The following is a 27,079-nucleotide window of genomic DNA, read 5'->3' as shown; positions in this document are numbered from 1 at the left end:
ACCACCTACATTCTGAATTTAGGTGTGTTAAGTGGAATGTAAAGTAGTCGCTAATGAGCCACTTACATCTGGGGTCACTCCACCTCCTATATGACCATTTCCTGTGGGCAATGGGCATGATCCTCTTCCCAGAGTTCCTAATTCCACCAAAATCAAAATGATGGAATCCTTGTTTCTGTGTTCACTTCAGGTAGCCCACACTCTGGGGTATGGCTAGCCTGAAAGGTGAACACGCCTCCTGACTATTTTTCCCACCTGTCCTGGTGCAAAATGAGCCTTCGGGCAGGGGGTTGGTACTACCAGGTCTGGGGAAGCCGGGGTGGCATGTCAAAGGTGGCAGGGGATTTTAAGCCCCTGGCCTTGATATGCTAAATCACTAGCCATCCGGCTGAAGGAGGTGTAAACACCGCTTCTGCCAGAGCAGACTTTGTTTCTGACCTCTGAGAGCACAGGCTGTCACCTGCAAGAGGTTAGAAACTTGTCTGCAGAGGCAGACTGTATGAGACCAGCCAGGCAGCACGCTAGATACTGATAGGTTTTGCAGAGAGCACCTCTCATGCGCCCTCTGGCTGCATATCTTAATCCTGGCAAGAGTAGAGATTTATTAAGACAAGATGTTTGATACCAATCAATCAATCAATCAATCGATCATAGCATTTGTAAAGCGCACTACTTACCCGTGAGGATCTCAAGGCACTGGGGATAGGAGGTGCTACTACTGCTCAAAAAGCCAGGTCTTGAGGAGTCTTCTGAAGGTTAGCAGGTCTTGGGTCTGCCGTAGGTGGATGGGGAGGGTGTTCCAGGTCTTGGCGGCGAGGTGGGAGAACGATCTGCCACCGGAGGTCGCTCTTCAGATGCGGGGGACTGTGGTGAGGGCGAGGTCGGCGGAGCGGAGCTGGCGGGTGGGGGTGTAGAAGCTGAGTCATCTGTTGAGGTACACTGGTATGGTGTTTTGGAGTGCCTTGTGTGCGTGGGTGAGGAGCTTGAAGGTGATCCTCTTGTTGACGGGGAGCCAGTGCAGGTCTCTCAGGTGGGGTGTGATGTGGCTGCTGTGAGGTATGTCGAGGATCAGGCGTGTAGAGGCGTTCTGGATGCGTTAAAGCCATTTCAGGAGTTTGGCCGAGGCTTCTGCCTAGAGGGCGTTTCCGTAGTCTAACCTGCTGCTGACGAGGGCCTGGGTGTCCGTTCTTCTTATTTGGTGGGGATCCACTTGTAGATCTTGCGGAGCATGCAGAGGGTGTGGAAGCAGGAGGAAGAGACGGTGTTGACCTGCTTAGTCATGGAGAGGCTGGAGTCGAGGATGACCCCTAGGTTGCGTGCGTGGTCAGTGGGTGTTGGAGCTGTTCCCAGTGCAGTCGGCCACCAGGAGTCGTCCCAGGCTGAAGGGGTGGGTCCGAGGATGAGGACCTCCGTCTTGTCCGAGTTCAGCTTCAGTCGGCTGTTCCTCATCCATTCGGCGATGGCCTTCATTCCTTCGTGGAGGTTGGTTTTGGCGGTGTGGGGGTCCTTGGTGAGGGAGAGGATCAGCTGGGTGTTATTGGCGTAAGAGATGATGTTGAGGTCGTGCAGTCGTGCGACGTGGGTGAGCGGTGCCAAGTAGATGTTGAACAGCGTTGGACTGAGGGATGAGCCCTGGGGCCGCTGCAGATGATCTCGGTGGCTTCAGAGCTGAAGGGGGGGAGGCGGATGCTCTGTGTACTGCCGGAGAGGAAGGTGGTCCAGTCCAGGGCCTTCTCTTGGATCCCGGCGTCATGGAGGCGTGTGCGAATGTGTGTGGTGGCAGACCGTGTCAAAGGCAGCTGATAGGTCCAGGAGGATGAGGGCCGCGGTTTCTCAGTTGTCTAGCATGGTCCTGATGTCATCTGTGGCGGTGATGAGGGCAGTTTCGGTGCTGTGGTTGCTGCGGAACCCAGACTGGGACGGGTCCAGGATGCTGTTCTCCTCGAGGTAGCGGGTCAGTTGTTTGTTGACGGTCTTCTTGATGACCTTCGCCGGGAACGGGAGCAGGGAGATGGGCCAGAAGTTCTTGAGGTCCTTGGGGTCCGCCTTGGGTTTCTTGAGTAAGGCGTTGATCTCGGCATGCTTCCAGCTCTCCGGAAGGTGGCTGTCCCGAAGGAGATGTTGATGGCTTTCCGGATATGGGGTGCGATGGTGGTGCTGGCTTTGTTGAAGATGTGGTGAGGGCATGGGTCTGACGGAGATACGGAGTGGATGGTGTTCATGATTTTGATGGTGTCGTCGTCGTTGATGTTGGTCCAGGAGAGCAGGCGGTTGGTGTGGAAGGTGGTCGTGGGGGCAGAGGTCTCAGTGGTAGTCGGGGCGGTTGTGGCGTTGAAGCTGTCGTGGATGTCTGCGATCTTGCGATGGAAGAAGGTGGCCAGCGAGTCGCACAGGTCCTGCGAGGGTGTGATGTCATTGGTGTTGGAGCTGGGGTTGGAGAGTTCCTTCACGATGTTGAAGAGCTCTTTGCTGCTGTGTGCGTTGTTGTCTAGGCGGTCTTTGAAGGAGGCTCTTTTGGCGGCTCTGATGAGGTGATGGTGTCTGCGGGTGGCGTACTTTTGGGCTGCGTAGCTGTCCGGTGTTTCTTCCCGGAGCCAGTTCTTCTCTAGCTTCCAGCAGGTTTACTTGGAGGCCTGGAGGTCTTCAGTGAACCAGCTGGCTTTCTTGCTGGTGTGGCTGTTGGAGGGTTTCTTGAACGGGTCGAGGGCGTTGGCGCAGTCGTCGATCCACTGTCTGAGGTTGCGTGCGGCGGGGTCGGTGGGGTCGGCGGGTGAGCTCTGGGCAAGGGTGGTGGTTAGCTGGTCTTCGCTGACTTTGTTCCAGAAGCGGTGAGGCATCTGTTGGGTGTGCTGGTGCGTGGTGGGTTTCCGGAAGGTGAAGTGGATGCAGTGATGGTCTGTCCAGTGGAGTTCGGTGGTGTGGTTGAAGGAGACGTGGGGGCTTGCGGAGAAGATGGGGTCGAGCGTGTGGCCGGCAGAGTGGGTGGGTGTTGTGACGAGTTGTTTGAGTCCGAGGTTGGTGAGGTTGCCGATCAGGATAGTGGAGTTGGTGTCGTCGTTGTTCTCGAGGTGGAAGTTCAGGTCCCCGAGTAGGATGTAGTATGTGGAGGCGATGGCGTGTGTGCTGACGCAGTCGGCGATGGAGTCGCTGAACTGTGGTCGGGGTCCGGGGGGTCTGTAGTCCAAATACCAAATACCAAACATTTTGTATTTAAGTAAAGCCATCATGTAGCTGGGGAGCTCGTAATGACCAATGCCCAGTATGTATAGTTAAGATGGCTTCCCTGTTCACTTGTAATATCTAGTAATTGAACTTGACAACAAAAGAGCATTTCTGTTCATGCAGATATGTCTTCAGATGTAATATAATGCACTCTGCCTTAGGACTATAAGGCCTGCTGTGGGGGTGACTTACATATATTACATGCAGTGACTGTGGAATTGGCACACAGGGAATGAGCCATGTGTTTTTACTGTGGTTTGCTCCATGTCACGCTGCCTGGAATGGTAGCCTGTATGGTTTTGGGTGTGGGTCCCTTAGGGTGTCACTGTACATGCTGCAGACCCTAGGGACCCTCTTTACTACCTACATCCTAGGTACCAGGGGTACCATTTACTAGGAATTTACATAGGTACCAAACTTCTTCCCAATTTGGGTACAAATGAGCATGTCTTTGTTTTTAGGGAAAGAGCACTGGCTCTGGGGTCTTTGTTAGCAAGGACCCAATGCATATCAGTTGAAAAACATTAGAATCAGTGGCAAAAAGTAGTAGTGATCATAACAAAAAGGGGCACTTTCGTGCACCAATAGGCTGGCCTCACAAGTCTATGTGTGGGCCATTTTCTTTTGGTTTGTGGGTCTGATTTTATGCTTTTGTGAGTTGGGTTTTACTATTGATTTCCCTGATATTAAAATAAACATTGCATGCAGCAAGCTCAAATCTATGCAGTCTTCCGTACCCTGTAAAACATTAATGCAGTGTTTCTTTACAAGTTGATACTGGCCAGATTTGCAAATAAGGACCACTCATTACCTATATATTTCACTGATGGGGGCAACTTTCATTTTGGTGCCAGGGCCTATTTTTGTCCCAGTCCAACCATGCAACAAATAGACTCAGCATCATGTAACTCTTCCCCCCTGCTTTTGTCTTCAGATGGTGTCCAGAAAGAGAAGATTGAGGCTGTTGATTTGAAGGATATTGTTCCAAAAAGTGACTCTGAGACCATGGTCACCGTCCAAGGTAAGAGTGCACATCACTAAAGCTGGAATGCACACATCTGTGGAGAGTTCAGAATGAAGGGAAAGTTATTCACTTAATTTCCACTTCTTTGAAAAGTTTGCAGGGTCCCATATCCCACTGGAGGGAGAGCATAGGTTGGATAATTGGGGAGAAACACTCCCTTTGGTGCAAAGGCAAGTAGGTGTATGCAAGGAAGCAAGACTGCCTTATAAGATGCTATAAGTCAGCACGTCAAGAAATTCTGTGATGTGGTAGAGCATTTGGTGCATGAGTGAGGAACAATGGACACAGGGTCCAAAACTGCACAGACACTTGTGTGAAACAATGTGATGCAAACAGTGTCTAGGTACTTACCTTTATAAAGGCCCATATATGCACCACCACATTGTGTTGCATCACATGAGCACCCATGCAGACTTTAGTAAAGGTGGACCATAGACTTTTTGGCCTCTGATAAAAATCACAAATGCAACAACCAAGTTTAGAGGAATGCACCACTAACAGATGGTACCAAATTGTTGATTTTGAAGAGCAAGAGTTCATCAGAGAACATAAAAGCATCAACATGAACCGGGTAGTCATGATTCTCACGCTACACATAAATGTCAATGTTTTAATACCAGAAACTAGACATACAGCTTTACCTACTGACTAAAATCTCTCATACATCCTGATTATGCTCTATTTAGAATAACAGCTCACAAATTCCTAGGATGTGTACATTTTATGCAGCGCAATAGAGTAAGACACCATGCTGTACTGTACTACGTCAAATGAAGAGGGCAGGAATGTGACATATCTATCATTATATGGCACATTCCTGCTCTCTCTCTGCGCTGGTGCACTAGTGGTGGACAAGCATCAATGCAGACACCTTTGTGCCATGGTGTGTTGCAGGCAGGATTGTTTTTGTGCATGAAGGGACAACTTCTCTTTCTAAGAGTGCTTCAGAAATAAAGATGAAAAATAAAGAGATTTCTCCATGTTGCGCCTGTCGGAAAGGCGTGTGAGTTTGATGCATACCCTAGTTTACTAGTCTTGGTAAATCTTGGAATGCACCAAAAAGCATAGATGGATGTGTGTGAGCACCCACACTCCATTCATGGAACGTCTACCAGTCGCAGAGTAATGCAAGGCAGAGGCTTGCTCTGCCTTGCGTTACTTCAGATTGACCAAGCAATGCAGGTGCCCTTGCGTGGCTTGGTAAATATGACTTAAGGATTGCGTTGCCCTTACGAGACGAAAAGGCAAATCACTCCTTTGATAAATCTAGCCTTTAGTGTTAACTCCACAATATATGCCCTTTCTTAAAGAGACTTGAACACAGACATTACAGGTATTATAACAGTTACTGGAAGATAGGCATTACCAAGCCAAGGTGTTATTTATTGTTTTCTGGATTCATGGTGCAGACATGGCCCAGTGGTGCTACAGCACTTTTCAGGTACCATTTTAGTTCCACAAGTACAATTAATTAGTCATTTTACAAACAGAATAATTACAGAACATCTAAAACTACAGTAAAGGTTCTCATGACAGAGCTATGAGAATGAGAAAAAAAATTAAACGATTTAAGGAATTAGCAAAGCAAACACAATTTGCATAATTTCTGTGGCTCATTTTTTGCACAGAAGATTTTCATATCAAATTTTGACTTTACTTGGGACAAAAAAAGAAGCTACAGAAGGATATCCTAAGTACCATAGAAGAATAGAGCAGAAAGGGACACTTTAAAAGAGTAGTGAAACAGTCATTGTAAGGATAGGGGAAAACAAGAGAAGGGATCCGTTGATAAAAAGAAAAAAGGAAAATAAAGTAAATTGATAAATGTATTGAGCATGGCGTCATTCTTTGGGTTCATAGTCCTACAGCCCCAAGATCTATCATGGGCCCCATGCTGTTTTTCATCCGTGGAGGGGGAGGTGGAAGTAGGTGAGCACCAGTCTCCCATAGCCTTATAGCCTGTGGTCCAGACCTCTGAATATTGATGGCCGTGTCCTGGCACCCGGATTTGCTGTTCAGGGTTAAAGGCAGGGTGTTGGGAGGATGGTTCAGGCCCAAACTGGGGGGCATTCTATGCTCCCTTGTGGTACTGCAGAGGCCGGGAGGGAGGGGTCCAGGCTGTGCTCCTCTCCTGCCCATTGCCCCTCCACCTGTTCACTGTAGTGTGCTGGTTTCAATGGGTGCACATCCACAATCTGTGAAACCAGGCCTAGTGTCTCAGACCTGGAAACCTTGGGTCCAGGGTAAGCAGACCTGAGATTACCGGGTCTAGAATTTGAGAATTGCGAGTGACAAAATGTCACCCAGAGTTACCACTTTGGATGTAGTACCACCATTCATAATCACGGCCAGCTTATATTTAATTTTGAAATGCTGCTCCAACATTGGTATAACTGGGGGTCCACAAAGGAGTTCACAATCAGTGTCTGGGGCAGTGCAGCTGTTGCAGCTTCCCTGGAATAACTGTGGAATGTTTTATGAAATTGATAAATATAGTAAAACTACCCCAAACACAGAAGCAAACCTAGGTGAGCAGATATGTGTACTTTCCGTGAACCAGCCATGAAAGAAAACATATGCATTGCACAATAAATACTTGATCCCAGCGATGCCCAGATATCTTTTAAAATCAATTGGCTGCTGGGAAAGGGGCTTACTCTTCCGGCTAAGGACAGACACAATTAAATATCTGTTGTCATTTCCTACCGGTTTTACTGCCAACCTCGATCTTTTATACTGTCCTTGTAATAACATACATAAGCAATCAATGTTACATTTTTTATTTTTCTGCTCTTATTACTCACTTCTCACTAAAAGATTCCTTACCCCATATCTTAAAGCTCGACATGTAACTGATTATAAGGCAGCCTATGGGATGGTGCTAGCTATAACTGATGATGAACTATGTTTTCGGGTTGGATCTTTTTTGAAAACGGTGGTGCGTACTCGTAACTCTATGCACCCCGGTTAATTCAAATGGTTTTTGTTTTAAGTTTCTGACCCGAATGTTTTTATTTGATTGTATTTTTGCTAATTTTAATATATTCATTTAATGATTCTGATTTTACATTTTTAATAGGATTGTATAATTATGACCTATCTACTAATACTGGAGACCATTTTAATTGTAATGAATTGTGTCTCTTTTGAACTTGTACTTTTATGGATATGTTGTTTTTATCCGAATAAAGTTCATATTGATTGATTGATTGACAATAAATACTTTAAACTGTTAACCACTCATAAGTATATCTTTTGAAATATTTGGACCCATTTTAAGCTAAATGCAGGTAAGGTCATTCAATTTATTACTGTAGCTGTAGTGCTACCATATTTGGAAACAAGTACTTGATTGTGGGATTAGGTGCTGGTTGAAATTTGTTTTAAGAAATATTTATACATTGTCAATATTGTTTCAGTCTACGTTTTCTCAGTCTATATTTTATATCACTCTTGTTTGTGCTCCTATTTTAATGAAAGAAAAAGGTGATGGATGGAATGCTTGAAATAGCTTGGGTTCCGTGCTCACTGTGGAACTGGAATCTAGCAATACCCGGCTGATAATCCCTTGTCGGGGCAAAACCGGTCCTAGGTTGCTTGTATTCCTGTTCAGGGAGAACCTGTCTTTGCAGTTCGAATGAATTGTTCCAATGAGGACCAGGATCAAGACTAATTTGCATGGTGGGCGAAAAACAATGGATCAGGATGTGGTCCAAGTGACTGCAAGTGGCTGAGATTAATTCAAGCATTCCTTCTATCCCTTTTTTGCTGTTACACTTATTTAATGTTAGCGCACACAGTTATAGATCCAACCAATAGACTGCAGGATAGTGCATAGCATCTCAGTCAATAACAGTTAATTAGGTGGAAAACTATTGCTAAAGTTAAAAAACTTGTCCCTTACCTTTTTACTGTCTAAAATCTTATCATTCTGTACAGAACTGGTGCTGCATTAAAAGATACATTTTACTCTGTCTTCTTATTTTGACCAGGAACCCCCATCACACAGCTGATCGAAAAATCCATTGATGGGTCAAATCTTGGGCATCTTATTGTGGTGCCTCACGGCTGCGGGGAGCAGAACATGATATCAATGACCCCGGTTGTCATTGCAACATATTTCCTGGACAACACCAGACAGTGGGACACCTTAGGAGTGGACCGTAGAGCTGAAGCCATCAAGAACATTAATCAAGGTGAGCACCAACCTCACAAGAGGGAGCATTGAGGAAGGTTTCTGTGAGTTACAAGTGGTGCATTGCAGAGCAGGACTGAGATTGGTGTCAGTGTGGCTGGAGGTCTGGGAGTTAAAGGCATTGCAGTGCATTACACCTGAGCTTGGCAGCAGAAGAAGTAGGTTACAATTTAACATTTGCCTGTATAGAAAGTGGCTTGCTACAGGACACCTGCATCTATTTAATTGGATACTTGTAAAATGGAAACTTTTACCCTCAAAGGTCTCTTGGAGCAACAAAACAAAAGAGCCAAAGAGGAATACCTCTTACAGATCACCCCCATCACCTAAACTTTGTCGTCGTGAAATTAATCTTATGTTATTCTTTTAATAGAAAGATAATTGACATCCGATTTTAATAACAGAGGGAGGGTGTTCACCAAAACTGCACCTTGTGATCTGAATGATCTTCCCCATCACATACATCTAGTTTTTAACGCGGACTTAAACAGCTTTGAATATTGGGCGATTTTAGGAGTCAAAGATAAATCAGATTCAGTGAGGATGCCTGAGCTCCTAACAGCTTTGCCAGCAGAAGCACATCGGCCTCCTGTTCAGGAAGGTCACAGACCAGCATCCCATTGATTTGTGTAGATTTTTGTCTGGAGAATTTCAGGAATCCAAGGGTTTAATTTCAGCCAGTTTGTGTTCATCCACCAATGCACCGCCTCTGCTGTCGAAGGGAGCACAAAGGTCCCTGAATCCTTCTCACTCTCAAATATTGAAAATGATCCAAGTATTATATGCATGACTGTGAAGTGCAGAGCCTTCACTATGATGCCACAGATGAGCCAATGGAGTGAGATAAGGATTGAACAGTAGCGGAGAAAGAGAGGAATCCTCAAGAACTCCTTACAGCACAGGCTCAAATGTATACATTAAATGCATGGGGTTCATGAAAATCTATCTTTTTGTATATAAATCTTTTTATTGATTTTGATATACAGAAAAGAAAAACAAAGAGAAGCAGTAAAGAAACACCAACCTCTCATAGAAACTAGGATGTTGTGCACTTCCCACCCAGTGAAAAGCAATCTTATCACACAATTCATAGCCACTGTAGTGTGAAATAGGTTTTGTGGCAAATGGAATGCATCTGGAGAGCAGATCTCACTGTTCCTAGTGAACATTGATTTCAACATTTCCTCTTTTAGGCTATACACAGCAGTTGACTTACAAACAAGCTGACAATTCTTACGCTGCCTGGACATATCGACCTGGAAGTACCTGGTAAGGTGACCACCCGCATCAGAATGAAATGCTAATTCATAATTATATAGGCATGTGCAAGATTATTTTCATTAATGTAGTCTCTAGTCAGAACCTTATTGTGCCCCTGTTTTCCTCCGCTGCCCCATTAGCCCTACCATAGCCCGAAAATGTGCGGTTCCATCCTCCATCCTCCATCCTTCTTCCTTTTGCCTTCTAACTATTCCTTTCTTGCCCTCAATCTGCCTTAGAGGCTTCTTTAAATTCCCACAGTAGCTTTCTTCAATAAGCCAAAATCTGGGAGAGTGGAGTCCAAGCCTTAGATCGATAACCTAACTGTCACTGTTTTGAGTGCCAGCAGGAGCCAACATAACCTCTGGAGGATCCCTTTAATCTGTGAGTTCCCACTCAGTGTCTAAGTGACCCCTCTTCCTCTACTACTTGTTCAGTCTGTGACACCTTCCTCACCCTGGGATTCACCCTAACCAGTGACTTTCAACTGGACTCACTTAAAATATAGCTTCTCGCTCATTCACATATAATACTTTTAGTCGGGAGTTCCTATTTTCATGTGTACTCCACTCTATAAGAATGATAGACAATACGCCACTTGTTCTACAAACTGATCCTATCTTGCGAGTTTGTGTCGCACACAAACTCATACCCATTATCTTTCTGACATACATTTGTTTTTCTTCCCAACTGCTTCTGCAGATATGTACTGTATACTGGTCTCTGTACTCACATATTTTGAACCCCTATATTCAATCCAAGTTGATCTTTTTTTAATTTTGAAATTATATTAGGTGTTTCTCTTTTAACCTAGCAAGCATCTAGTAATTATTCTGTAAATACAATATATTCTGTAAAGTTTTACCTGTTGCCTGTCCCATTTTGCATTTTATACATACTTTGTTTGGAGTATTTATTTGTAAAGTGCTCTGACACCTTTGCATCATCTTAGTTCTACACGACCTACCAAGTAGTAGAATTGGATACACTGGAATTCACTGATAGGTGTCTCTTAAGTTGTGATGTGGGAACCCTCAGTAACCAGGCTCAGGACACGGGAATGACCAGCTGAAAGGGGCGATCCCAGAGCGCAGCAGCAGTGAATATAAATTGCTGTCCCGGTTGACAGAAAAGTGCTCTGCAAGTCAAATAGTCTCATTCACAGTGTAAAAAGGAAGCATCCCATATAAACATTAAGCTTGTTGGCTCTCAGTTCACCACATACACATTCCTCCTACAGGCATCCTGAAACCTTACTCATAGCTTATAAAATTGGAAACCCTCCACTCCCTACAGCAATTAAGCATTTTAGCTGATAGTGTACCAAGATTTCATCCCTTGCTTACATGAGTCATATGGGTTATCCTTCCCCTGATTAAACAGGTATCAGACAGGCTGTTTCATAGGGCACCAAAGATTACCTCCTCCCCTATGGACACCAGGCTGGTTGGCACACAATGCAGCAATGTTCTACCCCACTCTGACTTAAAATCACAGTGAACCACTGTGAGAAAGGAGGTGGCCTGCAAGAGTAGGATGAGGTGATGGAGTTGGAAAAGATGATGGAACAGGATCCAGCTGAAACACTTAGCACCTCAGTTTTGCTGCGTGAATCATTTCTGGATTCACATGCTGTGCATTATTTTTCTATATAGTGATTGGGTCTGGAATGCTTTCAGGTCTTTCTTTTGTGATTGTTTTTTTTGTTTCTTTTTTGTAACATCAAATTTGACCATTTGACTAATTTTCCTACCTTGATGATGTCAGATGCAATTGCTAGAATCCTCAGTGAGTTATAGCCATCTTCAGATTCTTTTTTTACCACCACTGGATCTGGATGTACAGACATGAGCTCCAGGTTCACAGAGAAGAAAAGAAAGTTTTTGTCCATGGAGAAAGTGCTGAAAAGAAGCTACCCGAAAGGAAAAGAACAACACCAGCAACCGATGCGAAGGGAAGTCCCCGATAAACACTTTACGGTGTGTTTTTTAACCCTGGGCGGAGTTTGTGGAGTTGCGCTACGTGAAACTCTGCGAAATGAAAATAAAAGCTCTGCCGCGCTATGCAGAACTCCGCAAGCATCAGAGTGCTATGGAAAAATGCAGTTCGCAGTGATTTTCAGTGCCGGATGCTTGTCTGCATTGTGTAATCATCGTGAACGGCACCATGCACAGCGCAAGCTAGTGCTGCTTTCCTTTTTGCTGCTCGAGTAGATTTTTACTCGAGCGGCAGCGTTCTCAATGCGAACGGGCAGTTTCTCAACGCGAGTGGTAGTGAACATACGAGACCACTCGCAATGAGAAACCTGACCCCCCCCCCGCGTGTTGAGAAATCTCACCGGTAGTTTTTTTTCCACGCTCGTCAAGTTGATGTTGACGATCGCGAACGAGGAAAAATCTAGCCGGGAGGTGGATTTTCCTCGCCGTGCTCGCCAACTTGACGGTGATGAATGCGAGCGAGGAAAAAAACTTTGCTCCTCTGTATGGAGCATAGTTTTATGGAACTCCGCGAGCTGCGCGTAACGAGGAGTGCGGAAAACTCCGCAAACTCTGTCAGCAGAACGGAGTTCACTGCCCAGGCTTAGTGTTTTTGTCCCTTTTTTCCCAAGAAGAACAAACATGGGGCACTGACTACGTGGGCTAAAGAATGAATTGCGGGTATGGAGTACACCCCTTTCTGCCTGAAGCGCGACCACAAATTCATCAAGAAAGACAGCCATGAAGTGTGCAAACTCTTCCTGCTGAGAGCTCATCGAGCAAAGGGATGTGGGGTCTGTGCAGAGTTCCAACCAAAGACCCTGAAATCGAGGCAGATGCAGAGGTCAGCTCACTACACCATGACAGAGTCTCAGTGGGCAGATCCCATACAACTCTCATGAAACAATGAGGGCTGGAAGGGCACCGGGCTGGCACAAGAAGAATTCTCTAATGGAGACCATAGACACCGAAAAGACCAGGACGATGAAGAGGTCTGCACAGGAAGGACTGAAGCACCAGGTAACAACACAGCGCCCATGCAACGGAGTTGAAACACTTCACGGTGGATTCCAAAAGAAGGGAGAAAGTACCTCATGGGTCTAAGCGGAAGGTCACCGATGACAGCAAACCCTAAAAATTGGCCTAGGCGCTGAAAGGAGGAAATCCACTGTCGATATGGAACAAAAGACCCTCAACTTTGTAAGTTAAAAGAAGATGCCCGAGGCCAAAATAGAGGTGCTGCTTTGAAGAAGACAAGAGTTTGAAGAGGCCCTGAAGCAGTACAGAATCCCTACTCAAGGGAAATACCATACAGAACCAGAGGCAGATCAGGCAGAATGGGAGACACTGCTAACCCAGAGCCGGCTCAAGAACCAGAGGAGGAAGTTTACACCTATTCAGAGAGGGACGTAGAACAGTATGACACTGAGACGTTCAGCATTGAACGGATAATGGATGATCAATGGCAAGACATCGAGGCAGACTCAGCAGAAGAGGGCATTGACATGTCCCCCTCCTCAAATCCATCCCACCAGACGACATTGCGGCCTACAACACTGTCATCAAGAGAGCAGCAGAGAAATATGAGGTAAAGTTGGAGGAAGACCATGGTGAAGCCTGCTGCTTGCTAGAGACACTCAGCCCCTCAGAAATGAAGAATCAATATCTTCCCATGCTTAAAGTTTCAAGTATCATCAACCAGGGGAGAGAAGCGTTTAGAGATCCAGCCAGATCCAACGTGGACACCAGCAATAGGAAGAAATTGAAGATTTCCTGAAAAAAAGGCAAAAAGTGTTGTCAAAAAATGCAAAAATACTGCAAACACCTGTTACAGGTATCACCCTGAGAAGATAACTGTGGCTGAGGGGGTCAGGGTTTAAACCTGAGGTACAAGCAGTGGTGATCGACATGCCATTCACTGGAGACACACTTTTTGGCTACAGGGCATGAAGAAAGATAATAAGACGGCAAAAGCGATACAGGAGTTACAATTCAGCCGAGGTTTCAGAGGCACCCCAGCAACAAGGAGACCAATCATGGTGGACTGGGGAAGTGCAGTCAGTGCCTTGACAATACAGCCAGCGCCCAAACACAAACACAGGGGACCACACCGCTATGGCAATACCCAAGATTGCAGCAACAGTCCTTTCAGTGGTAGAGAAAGGTGCAGGGGATCAGTCCCAAGGGGGAGCTTGGCCCAAATGACTCTGCACTAACATTCCCCTGCATGTATTACCAGTGGGGGGAAGGATTGGAGGATTCTTCTATCACTGAAGCTTCAGCACCTCCGTCAAGTGGATCCTAAACCTTATCTGTCATGGATATTGTATTGTACCACTAAATCAGTCTCTAAACATAAAAACAAGATCAAGATCATCCAGCTTCAAAGAATAAAGGTGCTTTGGAGAAGAAGTCCATGACCTATTGCAAAAACAGGCAATAGAAAGAGTCCCAACAAGGGAGAAAGGACATGGGGTTTACTCTGTCTATTTCCTGGTACCAAAACCGAACAAAAGCCTAAGTCCTATCCTAGACTTTAGGGTCTTGAACAGGTCCATCACAACATAAAAATTCAAGATGACAAAGGGAGACTACATGGCAAACAGATTGTATACCTACACATCTCCATGAACCAGAAACACAAGAAATCTCTGAGAGTCATAGCAGACAACTTGAACTGCCAGTTCAAGGTTCTGTCGTTCAGAATGAAGCCAGCACCTTTTTTGTTTACAAAGTGCCTAGCTGCAGTATTAGCACATCTGAGAAGGAAAGGAATACAGGTATACCCGTATCTAAATGACTGGCTAGTAAAAGCATGATCATTAAAAAAATGTCAGGAGAGCATAAGGACCACAATCCATAAGTTAGAGTTCTCCATAAACCAAAAAAATTCAGCACCAACGCCACAAAGAAATAAATATTTTGAGGAGAACGGTTGCACTCCATACACGTAAAGGTTTTTCCTACCCAGAGGAGGATTGACGTGTTGATAGAGCAGATTTGCCTCTGCCAGGAGAAGGCAGTTCTGACAGGACAGTGAGAAAACGTTGGGCATAATGGCGTCCTACATTCCTAACATTTCAAATGTGAGACTCTTCATAAGACCGACTCAGGAATGGCTACAGAGGTATTGGTCACAAGTGACAGGGAGTTAAGAAGATCTAGTTGTTGTAACAGACAAAGTACACAGGTAACTACAATGGTGGAGCATTAAGAACATCAAAATGGGCTTGCCCTTTCAGAACCCAATTCCCTCAGTCATCATCATGACAGGTGCATCACACTCCGGCTGGGGAGTGTAGGAAGCTGGCTCTGTATATACTATACCAAAGTAAGGTATAGTGTGCACAGAGTCCAGTGGATCCCCAAAGTCTTACAGAGGTAACAGTAGATAACGCCTTTTTCTCTATTTGTGGTAGTGTTGGCAAGCAGTGAGGCTTTATCAAAGGGTAGTGATAAGCATCTATTGTACACACTCAGGCTAGAAATTATGTCAGACACTCAAACTGAACTCAGGCCAATTGTTTGTATAAAAAATATTTCTTTAGATGTACTTTATTTTTAGAACCAAGCTGGAATTGGTACAGGTAAGTAAAGTTGTGCTTTTCAAGACAGGTTGATAAGAATATGCAAGCTGAATGAAACTGACTTTGTTACAGGTTGGTAACATGTTTAAGAACAGTTATAATTACTTTGTGATTACTTTTGAATTACTTGATGATTACTTTTTAGATAACTCTTTCTACTCTGGGTGATATGCCTAGATATCACACTGGGACATTTCCTAGACAAAGGTAAGTAAAACACTTTTGCATTAAAACACAGTTGCTTAGGGTTCCATACAAACACAACTCAACACTTAGAACATTTTTAGAGGAGAACAGTCAATGCAACCCTATGGAGGAAAATGTGGTTTGCAGGTAAGCAATCGGTCTTGAGGGTTGAGTTTCTGGGGTTAGAACAAGTGTTCCCCAGGGTCAAGGATGCACTCAAAGAGCACCCTCAGCGGCACTAGGGCAGCCAGGTGCAGAGTGCTGAGGCCCAGTGTTAGCCTATGGGGCTAGGGGGCCGTCGACTGGTGGCTGTTCTCGGGCAAGCCAAGGGGTTAAGGGAGCAAAGCTCCTAGGGTTAAGCTCTGGGCAAAGGTGGATCCAAGTTAGCACACAAGGTGCACCCACAGAGGCACAGGGACGGCCGGGTGCAGTGTGCTGAGCTGGCGTCGTGTGCCCTGTTGTTTTCAAAGGGAGATCACCGGTCGGAACAAAGACTGCAGGCTCAGGCGGGGAGGCTTCCTGTAGGTGACTACCAGTTGTAGAGGTAAGTTGGGATGCAGGGGGGAGCCTGGACACCTTTGGTTGGGCCACCCAAGGCCGTGGGGCATCGGTTTCAGGGGTATCTTTAGGCGTCAGGCTTCCTTACCAGCTCAGGTCGCGGTCGGGGGGACCCTCCAGATAGAGACCACAGGTGTCGTCGGGAGGCTTGAGGTAGGTCAGGGATCACTGGATCTTGGGTCAGGTTTGCTGGGGGAACCTGCTTGTGGGGTTGGGCCACTCCAACTCAGGCCGTGGCATTGGGTGCAGAGTGGTGCAGACTCGCGGATTTGGTCAGAGGCCAGAGTCTGTTTCTTAAGCTAGTCCGGCGCTCACGGTAGACAGAGTGTTTGTAGAGAAGGCAGGGCAGGTCCTCTGGGTTCTTGGGGGCTGCTGGCTGCTGTACATGCTGGGATTCTGCTGGAGGAGGTCAAAGTCGGTACAGGCCGGTAGGGCTGGGGCCAAGGCACTTGTGTCCTCCTCTTCTTCCTCCAGCATGGCTCTTCAGTTCTTCTTCTTCCTTCTTGTCTGAGGAGGCAAGGTATGGGGTCGTTGCTAAATACTAAATTTAGGGACGTTTCAGGTAGGTACAGGTCAGGACCAATGGGCCCCTTCCTTGGGGTGGGTACACCCCCTATTATGCCACCCTCCAGTGGAAGGGGAGCATAAGCCTCTCTAGTTGGCTGGGTCACCCCATCTTCAAGATGGCAGGGACTGAGAGTTGTGCTTCACCTCTCCTCCTTCACCTGAGGGGTGGAGTTGGCAAAGGTGGGCACACCTCTCCTCCTATCTTGGGTTTCCCACCAATTCTCCCTCCCAAAGTGGGGTTGGAACCAGTGGGGGCTAGTTGCTGGGAGCAGCAAAAGGCAGGGTAAGCTAACAAAGGCGGCAAGCCTTTGAAGCTTCCCGTTTGTGGACCCTGCTCATCCTGGGGGACGAGGCTTGGCACCTCTGCCCAGGATGTGCTTTGTTTCAGGACCCCGAGAGCAGGAGGCTCTTGACCCAAGTGTCCAGAAACATGTCTGGGGGTGGCAGCTGGTGAGAAGCCACCCAGCCAAGATACTAGAGTTAGGTGGTTTTTTGAGGGGGCATCTCTAAGATGCCCTTTGAGTGCATTTGGCATTAAATCCAACACTGGCATTAATGTGGGTTTAATGGGCTGAGATGTTTGATACCAAACTTCTCAGTCTTCAGTAAAGCCGTCATGGAGCTGTGGCGTTCGGGGTACCAAACTCCCAGCCCATGGTTTAAAAATGTCTGTACTGCACTTACAACCCCCTTGAATGGCACTTAGGGCTGTAAGGCCTGCTAGAGGGGTGACTGACCTATGCCACAGGAATTGTTTTGGTGGGTATGGCACACAGGTATGTTTGCCATGTCGACTTGTAGTTTTAAGGTCTCCCCCTGGCACACAGACTGCACTGGCAGTGTGCATGGGTCAGGGGAGGAGTCTCTGAGGTTGGCAAAAATATATGCTTCAGCATTCAGAGACTTTCTCTGGCTACAAGGCCCTTGGTGCCCTTGGCACATTTTACATGGGACTTATATGTAGGCCAGAGGAGTGCCAATGGGGGAGCAAAGGTACAGTTTGGGGGGAAAACACAGGCCTGGGTACCTGATTAGCAGGAACACAGGGCACACTTAGTCATGAAGCATCAAACATCAGGCAAAAAGTGGGGGGCAACCATGCAAAAAGGGGCACTCTCCTACAGGGAACACACATGATAGCGCTAAAGATCAGAGGCGAATGGAGCCCGCAAGCATATAAACGAGCATATTGGAACTCAAGACAGTCTTCCTTGCACTGAATGCCTTCTAGACTCAAATCATGGGTAAGACAGTACTGGTATAAACAGACAACACAACAACCATGTTCTATCTCAACATGCATAGAGGAACAGGACCCCTTGAGCTGTCCACTCTGGCACACGCTAGTCACGATACACCTGCTAGGTGTACGGAACACATAGGCAGACAGGCTCAGCAAACAGGTGAGTGTCTCCCACAAGTGGTAGCTAAAACAGAAGGTGATGGACATGATATTCAAGAAGTGGTGGACACCAACAATAGAGCTTTTTGCAACACAAGAGAATGTACATGGCCAAAACTTAATTGCTAGATTCCCAAACCACCATGTGCAGAGGAATGCCCTGTTGATAGATTGGTCAGAGGCATTTGCATATACCTTTCCACCAGTTCCCCAGTTACAACTTGTGATTGAGAAGTTAAAAAAAACAACAATGACACTAATTCTAATCTGCCTGCAGAGGACAAGACTGTCCAGGTACTCAGAGGTAATAGCCCTGGTGTCGTGGAGGTGTTACAAGAAACTAGAAGACCACCCACAATGTGGTGCTACTCTGAAAAATGGAACTCTTTCAAACAATGGCACACCACAGTAGCACCTGATCGCGATTGGACTCAAGATGCAACCATCTTAGAATACCTCACCCATCTTCTCGATGAAGGATTATCATACTCCTCTCTCAAAGTAAACCAAGCGCCCTTTATGGCATACTCCAGAGGAGTAATAGGCAGAAGCTTCTTCCAAACACCGGTCAACAAAAGATTCCTAGAAGGGGAAAAAAGAATAGCACCGCCGAGATCAGTTCCTACACCTGTGTGGAATCTGAACATTGTACTCACACAGCTCGTGAAACCTCCCTTTGAGCCAATGCACAGCACAGAATTCAGGTTTTTAGCACTAAAAACAGCCTTCTTAATAGCCATCACCTCACTGCGCTGGATTAGTGAGCTGAAAGCACTCACAGTACAAAAGCCTTACCTTCAAGTTCAGAAAGACAAGGTGGTGATGAGCACAAATCCCCATTTCTGCCAAAGGTGGTCTCAGCTTTCCATGTCAATCAAAATATACACCTACCTGCTTTCTACCAAAAACTAAATTCCACAGCAGAAAGAGCTCTCTACGCTTGACGTCCAAAGAGCAGTGATGAACTATATTCATGTTTAACAGTGGTGGCTTCTACTCCTTTCACTGCAATACACTAGCCATCTAAGGAAATATATATTGTCACCGAGTGGAAGAAAAGCTTTCGGTTATCATTATATATTTTTGTTTCAGATGTCTGAAGCACTTTGTTTCAAACGTCTAAAGCATGCTATCACTATTATTGGGAACATTTACATCAGGCCTGAAGTTTTGCAAAGTTGTCATGTTTCTCAAACATTGCACAATTTTGTAAATCCTGCAAAACTTCACTTGCAGTCGAACATTTGTGTGATAATTTTTTTCTTCTAGCAGCAAGTCAACATTACTTTGAATCCTAGTTCTGCATCATACAAACCTTCAGTAAAGTCATATGTATCTTGGATAGAGCTGCCGATGAGCAAGTTCCTGGAACACTTTTGAAATACAATTGAAAGAACATGCACAGGCACTGCTTCCTCGGATGCGGCAGATATGCTGCCAATCCTTGGAGGATGGGGTGGTGCCTGAAGCATGGAAGCTGGCAGTGGTCACTCCCCTGCTAAAGAAGCCATCTCTGGACCCAGAAGATCCCTCTAGTTTTCGACCTATCTCTCTGCTGCCTTTTCCTATAAAAATTCTTGAAAAGGCAGTGAGTAGGTCTCTCTCAGGGTATCTTGAAGAGTTCCATCTTCTGGATAGGAGTCAGTTTGGCTTCCGGCCAGGTCATGGAACGGAGACGGCTCTGGTTACCGTGCTAGACAATCTGCGGATGCGGGCGGACAGAGGCCTTTCATCTGTATTGGTCCTCTTAGATATGTCCGCCGCATTCGACACGGTTAACCACCGAATCCTGTTGAACAGACTGGAACTTCTGGGAGTCAAGGGACGTGCCTTGAGGTGGATGCAATCCTACCTTACTGGGAGACAACAGGTGGTCACCCTGTCCCCCTTCACCTCCAGCAAGACCCTGGTAGAGCATGGGGTCCCTCAGGGGTCGGCCATTAGCCCCATCCTCTTTAACATCTACCTGCAGCCACTGATCTCTATAATCAAGTCGCATGGGGTCGATGTGGTCAATTATGCAGACGACACCCAATTGGTGTTCTCATTGGAGGGGAAGGGTGCTTTGACTATGGATGACTTCCAGAGATGTATGCGCCAGACTTCGGAATGGCTCAGGGCTAACTCACTGCAGTTCAATGGAGGAAAGACAGAGGTGATCTACTGTTCCTCTGCTGGAGTACGTGACATGCCCTATGATCTCAGACTGACCCCTGAGGCGGAACCCATCCTCCCTGTGACTACTGTGCGGAATCTGGGGGTCATGCTCGACAACAATCTTCAAATGGCCTCTCAAGCTAAAAAAACTGTGGGGGTCTGCTTTGCTCTCTTGAAGGCCCTACGACAGATTCTACCGCTTCTGCCAGCAGAGAAAAGACCTTCGGTGGTACGCAGCATCATCTTGAGCAGGCTGGACTACTGCAACTCTCTGTACCTAGGAGCTCCCCTTTACATCTTCCAGAGTTTGCAGAGGGTCCAGTCTTTGGCAGCCAAACTAGCGCTGAATAAGAAACGCGAATTCTCGACCACAATGGCGCTACAAGAGCTCCACTGGCTTCCTATAAAGGAAAGGGTTAGCTTCAAAGCCCTATGCATTGCCTATAAAGCGGTACACGGCCTCGGCCCGACCTGCCTGCAAGAGAAATTGTCCTGGTATAAGCCTCAAAGGATGCTGCGCTCTTCTAATGCCTTTCTGCTAACTACTGGCAAGGTTAAGAAAGCCAGGATGGGGGGCAGGGCCTTTAGCACAGTGGCAGCACGGTACTGGAATGATCTTCCGCTGAAAATTAGACAGGCCAACTCTTTGATGAACTTTAGGCACAGCTTGAAAACCTGGCTATTCCCTAGGGAGAAGCCCCTGATCTTCTGATCTCCTAATCCTGCTCCTTTTGGCTGACCTCGGCCTCTCTCGTAGTCTGCATGCGGCTACCTGACCGGTTAAAAGTTTCTCTCACCATCTCAGTCTAGCGCCAGGATACCCGTTGGGTGACAGTAGCGCTTTACAAGAATAAAATACAAATACAAATACAAATTTATAGACAAAAATCTATGCTTTTTTTAAATGCAAGTAAAATTCTACTGTCTACCATTACTACATTTTCCGACATGTGTTTCCTTTTTCTTTAACAAATATGCATAAATATGCCTTAAAATTCAATTTACAACAATATTGTAACATAAACCATAACTTTGCCTCTCAAAGTAAAGTATAATATATAGGATTATAGGGAAATGAAGACAGATAGGAAGCAGCCATGGAAAGTTTAAATTTGACAGTGCTCTATCAAGGAGCCATCAATTTCAATATTCCATCATTTCTTATACTGGCAATAGCTACAGATCCCTGGTACTGTTTGAGGCTGAGTACTGCATACCCGCCCTTCATAATTGTAACAATCCTAAAGCCCAAGGCTATTTGGGATTGCCAAAGTACATTCTGCTCAGTGAGTCCGCAAGAGTGTTTTAATGTTTGGTAGAGGAATTGTTTTATTGTGCAGTTTCTTGCGACAAACCTCCTCCAAAGTGATTTAACTTCCAGGGAAAGGGTTAGCAATTTAGTACCCTCTTCTTGTTTGAGTAGTACTCTGCAAACTCAGCACAGGTCTAAATAGAATTTGACCGAACTACAGGGCGAGGTGTGCACCCTGAAAGCTGTGCTGACTAATTTATCTGCCAAGACAGTGGCTCTGCAATGCAGGGCTGAGGATGCAGAAGGACGCTCCTGAAGGTGTAATCTATGCTTTGTGGTTTTTCCGTAGGGGGTCGAAGATGGGACACCTGAACTCTTTGTAGAGAAGTGGATCAAGGTTGCTCTTCCTACTGCTGACCTGTCCTTCTTGTTTATGGTTGAGCAAGAGCATTATGCCCTTACCCCGTTGCCCCTGGCGGGAGCACCGTCCAGTACTCTTATTGCGAAAATCCTCAACTATAGGTACTGGGACAATATCCTTAAGACTGCCCGCTGTGATGGCGATCCCACATTCGAGAATCATGTCATCCATCTATTTCCTGATTACACCCACCGAGTACAACAAATGAGGAAATCCTTTGGGGGTGTGAAACAAAAGTTGAGGGCGATGGGACTCAGTACATGCTCAGGGACCCAGCCAAATTGAAGGTAATCCATGGTGATCGCACTGATTTTTTCGGGACTCCTGAAGCGGCTTGGGACTGGCTTGAGGTGTGGGGAGATGGCTGGGCTCCCACCCCACAAGTGGCAGGAGGGTGTCCTTTGGGAGCCAGCCACCTTTGAGGGGCGGGAAGGTGAGGTCAGCAGGGTAGGCGGGCCTCTCGCTCTTCCCAGCATATGGTGGTCCACCGGGTTGGGTCCCTTGGCTTGGAACATCCAGAAGTGGACAGCGAATGGGAGCGACTGCATCACATGGATCCATCACAATTAGGATCCGAAAGAGAGGCAGTGATTGCACTCGTGGAGGAAGTAACTGCCTCCAACAGTAGTGTCGCGGATGTTGTGGAAGAGACTTCACAATCTGAGGACTCCTGAAGATACAGTGAGACCAGCAGGAAGTGTGCTCTTGGATGCTGGGGGTGGTGAGGGCCACATTACTTGTCACTGTAGGGTGGAGCCATGGCAGGTGGTACATACTACGTAGTCTAAACATCTTTCATGATTCAGATACTGAGTGACGCATCCCGGGGTACAGGAATACACCTGATATGCCCTGGAGTGTGAAGCATATAATCGACTTGACAGGTTCTTGGTTTCTGGCGAGATGGCTGCTGCTGTGCTGCAGACACACATTTTGGGAGACTTCCTATCGGACCATGCCACAGTACTGCTGGAATAGGGTGTGGGTGGAGCCCGACCAAGAGCCCCCCTGTGGCGTCTCCAAATGGAGACACGTAGACACCCTGTTCCAGGAGGAACTAAGGGAGGTGGCCTCCGGGTATTTCAAGACTAATTGGTTATCTGTCTCTAGTAGTGTACTGGAGTGGGACACACTGGAAATGCCTGTCTAGATTTGGCGGCACAAGACGGCGACTTGAGAGAGAGAGCTTGCTGAGGAGGAGGAGGTCCTGACTGACCTATAGGTTCCATGACCCCTGTTAGTTGCACACCATGAGACCTTACTATGTGCGCAACACCAGATGGGTGATATTTGGGGCAGACTGGATTGGATGACTAGGCGCGAATACCAGCAACGTTTACACCAGGAGGGCGACAAATCCAGGAGACTTTTGGTGTGGTTGCTGAAGAGGGGAACTCCCACCCTGCTCATATTGGCACTCAACCCCTCAATGGAATGGAGGCTACCACCCAGGTTGGCATTAACACCCCACTGTGAGACCATTTAGTAGCAGTTAATAAAAAGGGCCCACAAGTTGACCCGATTGAGATTGAGAGATTACAGGAAGCTGTGACAAGCATGGCAAGCTGCAAGTCCCTGGGCCCAGATAGACTCCCGGTAGAGTTATATCAAATGTTCCCTGATCCCTTATTGTCACACCTGCTGAAGACCCTCCGGGAGGCCAGATGTGTGCTGCCTTCTATGCAAAAGGCCCAGATCGTCATACTCCCCAAGTCGGGTAAAGATCCACTGGACCCTTCCTACTGTCCCTTATTCATGCTAGGAGCAGACACTAAAATATAAGCTAAAACACTGGTGATGTGCCTAGTCTGTGTGGTGACCCATCTGGTCCATGAAGACCTGTGTGGGTTTATACCGGGCAGAGGGACACATATGAAGTTGAGGCGACTTTCCCACATCGTTCACTCGTTGGCAGGTGACGTTATGCCGGCAGTGGTGGTTGCCTTAGATATCAACTCTAAGCTGGGACTACCTCTGGGAGGTCTAGAGGAGGATGGGACTGGGCCTGGGGTTCATCTCCTGGGTTTGGCTACTTTATGACCGGCAGAATGCACATGTCTGCAGTGGAGGCGTAGATTCTGAGGGCATTCCCATATAAAGGGTCAAGAGGAAAGGGTGCCTGCTGCCCCCACTCCTTTTTGCCCTGGCAATGGAGCCCTTGGTCATACGGTTGCACCGCGATATGGCCCAGTGGGGCACCTTGGTAGAGGGACGTACTCGTGTTGTCTCCTTATATGCCGACTGTAGGAAACTGGCTCTGTATAAGGTAAGTATCGCACTTACAGTTCCAGGCTTCGGGACAAAAGGTAAGCAGGGGGCAAGGGTCAAGTGAGTACCCAAAATGCACCCCCAGCGGCACAGGGGCGACTGGGTGCAGAGGTCAAATTCGGAGTTCAGCCCAATGCGTTTCAATGGAGACTGAGGGTGCTTGGAACCCCTCTGCCTGCAGGTAAGTAGATCAGTTGCAGTGGCCAAGCTTTGGGGGGCAACAAAGCAGCACCAAGAATACACCACCAGCGGCACAGGGGCGGCTGGGTGCAGGGTGCACATTCAGCGTCGGTCACCAAATGCTTTTCAATGAGGATTCTGTTTTTGACAAACAAGCTGCAGGCATTGCGCCAGAGGTTGCAGGAGGAGACCAATGACAGCGGAGATGTAGGTGGTCACAGGGCACCATCGGTTCAGCTCACCAAGGCCCAGGGGCTATGGGTGTAGGGGTGCCTTTCTACATCGGAGTCTTTTTACCAGAGCCAGTCGCGGTCAGGGGGAGCCTCTGGATTCACGCTGCAGGCGTCCTTGTGGAGTCCAGGAGAGATCAACCAATGCTGGATTCGTGGTTCAGGTCTCTGGGAAGACTTCACTGCACAGGTGAGCCACTCAGACTCTGGCGTGGGTGTTGGGTGGAGAGTGGGCAGGAGACGTGGATCCGACTGGATCCAGGGCCGTTGGAGTTGGGTTCTTTGGGGACAGGTCCGCTGTCCACAGGGGATTGGAGTCTTTTCCTAAGGCAGCAGTCCTTCCACGGTTTTCAGAGGTTGCTGGCTGCATGACAGGTCGCAGGGTTATTGAAGCTGGGGACAGGCCGGTAGGGCTGGGGCCAAAGCAGTCGTTGTCTTCAGTCTTCTCTGCAGGGTTGTCTTCTTTCTTAGGTCATCATAGATCTAATTTCCAGATCTGGTGTTGCCACCTAAATACTAGATTTTAGGGGAGTAGCAGGTAGGGTCAATGGGCACCTTACCTGTTGTGACTACACCCTCTACTATGCCACCCTCCTGTGGGAAGGAGCATAGACCTTGCCCTGATTGGAGGGGTCTCCCCATCTTCAAGATGGAGGGGACTGAAAGATGGGCTTCACCTCTCCTCCCCCACCTTAGGGGTGGAGTTTGCAGAGGTAGGCACTCCTCCTAGTCTCCTTTGTTTTTCTGTCGGTTTTCCCACCCAATGTGGGGGTGTAAACCAGGGGCTGCCATCTGCTGATAGCAGTAGAGGCTGGGGGGTCACATTACAAAGGAGCAGGCCTTTGAAGCTTCCCCTTCAAACACCGGCCCACCCTGGTGGAGGAGGTGTGACAACTCTGCCAAGGATGTGCATTGTTTCTCCACCCAGGGGTCCAGCATTATGTCTGGCGGTGGCAGGCTGCCTACAGCCGGTCGGAGATCCCACCAGGTTTGGTAGAAGTTTCGGAATACATGGTACAATAAATCTCACACTGGTATCACGGGGGATTTATTGAGATGAGTCATTTAGTACCAAACACTCCTGTGTTCAGTGAAGACATCATGGTGCTGCGGAACTCGAGATATTGAGTTTCAAGCCCATGTGCTCTCTGTAGCTTCACTGGCACTTACAACATTAAGGAATGGCTCCTAATTTTGTAGGGTCATTTCTGCTCATGCAGATATGCCCTTACCTGGGGTATAATGCACCCTGCCTTTGGGTTGTAAGGCCTGCTAGAGGGGTGGCTTACCTATACCGTCAGGCATTGCTGGCTGGCATGGCACCCAGGCAGGGTGTCATGTCGACTTTGTCATTTTTCACCTCACAGGGGCATGTACGCTGCTATGGCAGTGGCATTGTCCTAGTGAGGTTGTCCCAGGGGATCCTCGTCATCTCCCAGGCCCTACGTACTCGGGGTACCATTTGCTAGGGACTTACAGGGGCAGAAGTGCCAATTGTGTTTATGTTTTTTGGAAAGGATCACTGGCACAGGTGACCTGGTTGGCAGGGACCCTGTGCACTACAATCAAAACCACATCAAAACCAGAATTTTTTTTCCCTTTGCTGCATTCCGCATACTACCTTCACTGCCTTGAATAGTCTCCTAATTTCTTTGGTGTGGACCGATAGGCGCAGTAGTTTGAAGCTAGAGTTGCTAAAACTGGACTTGGAGTCAAGAGGCCTGAGTCTACTGGACCTTAGCCTCTATTAGTTTGCAGTATTATAACAGTATGCGCGTAGTGGTTTGCTGAGGGTCCAAATACTGTGAAAGCCTTCTTAACAGAATGGGGAGAGAGGGTGGACCTCTCAAATTGTTTGATGATGGGATCACAGGTCCCCCCAGATTACCTGTTCATAGTCCATCGGGCCGCGGGGGTTTGGGAGCGGGCAGTTACCTTGGCAGCTTCCCCTTCAGTGGCAGCGGAGTTTCCGTCGGATACAGAACGTGATGGACCTTAGATGGTGGTATGCTAGAGGATGCTTGACAGCTGAGGATCTGTATTTTAATGGTACATTCCTCTCATTTGAAGATGTGAGGGAGTGTTATCAGCTGCCATCTTGTCAATTCCTTCAATATGCGAGAATTTCATGCACCACCCGCGAACTGTGGGTGACTTTTCCAGATGAGCCCGAAGAATCACAAACATAGCAGTGACTACTTGACTCTGGCTCCCCTAAGGGACTGATTTCATGCATATATATAGCTCTGAAGGTAGACCACATGGTCGATGTGACGAAGATCCAGGACCGATGGTTGGCAGACCTACCCCTGCCCCTCACAGAGGAAAAGTGGCGGTGAGCATTTGCGCAGGTCCCTGAGGTCGCCAGCAATGCCCGCTTTAAGCTCACACAGTTCCATTATCTACATCGCACCTCTCTGACTCTCAGTGACTGTCTCATTTTAACACGGTGCACACTTTGGCTTGCTCTTGGTGTGGTCAGGAATTGGTGACGTTCCATCAAATGACTAGGACCTGAGTGAGATTACAGAATTATTGGACTGAGGTATTGACTAGGCTGTGGGAAGTTGCGAGGACCCATATTGAGCCTTTGA

The 27,079-nt window shown here is 47.3% G+C and overlaps 1 protein-coding gene across 1 annotated transcript in view; it reads left to right on the top strand.

Moving 5' to 3' along the window:
* Positions 1–27,079, top strand: part of LOC146833096 (A.superbus venom factor 1-like) — a 663,114-nt gene that overhangs the window by 435,899 nt on the left and 200,136 nt on the right. Inside the window, exons 23-25 of the mRNA XM_085600729.1 lie at positions 4,157–4,243; positions 8,239–8,442; positions 9,635–9,710. Coding sequence (XP_085456855.1) covers positions 4,157–4,243; positions 8,239–8,442; positions 9,635–9,710 — 367 coding nt within the window. The remainder of the gene's footprint in view (positions 1–4,156; positions 4,244–8,238; positions 8,443–9,634; positions 9,711–27,079) is intronic.

This window comes from Triturus cristatus, chromosome 4_2, assembly GCF_964204655.1.
Source record: "Triturus cristatus chromosome 4_2, aTriCri1.1, whole genome shotgun sequence".
NCBI lineage: Eukaryota > Metazoa > Chordata > Amphibia > Caudata > Salamandridae > Triturus > Triturus cristatus.
This window is presented reverse-complemented; position numbering and strand designations above follow the sequence as displayed.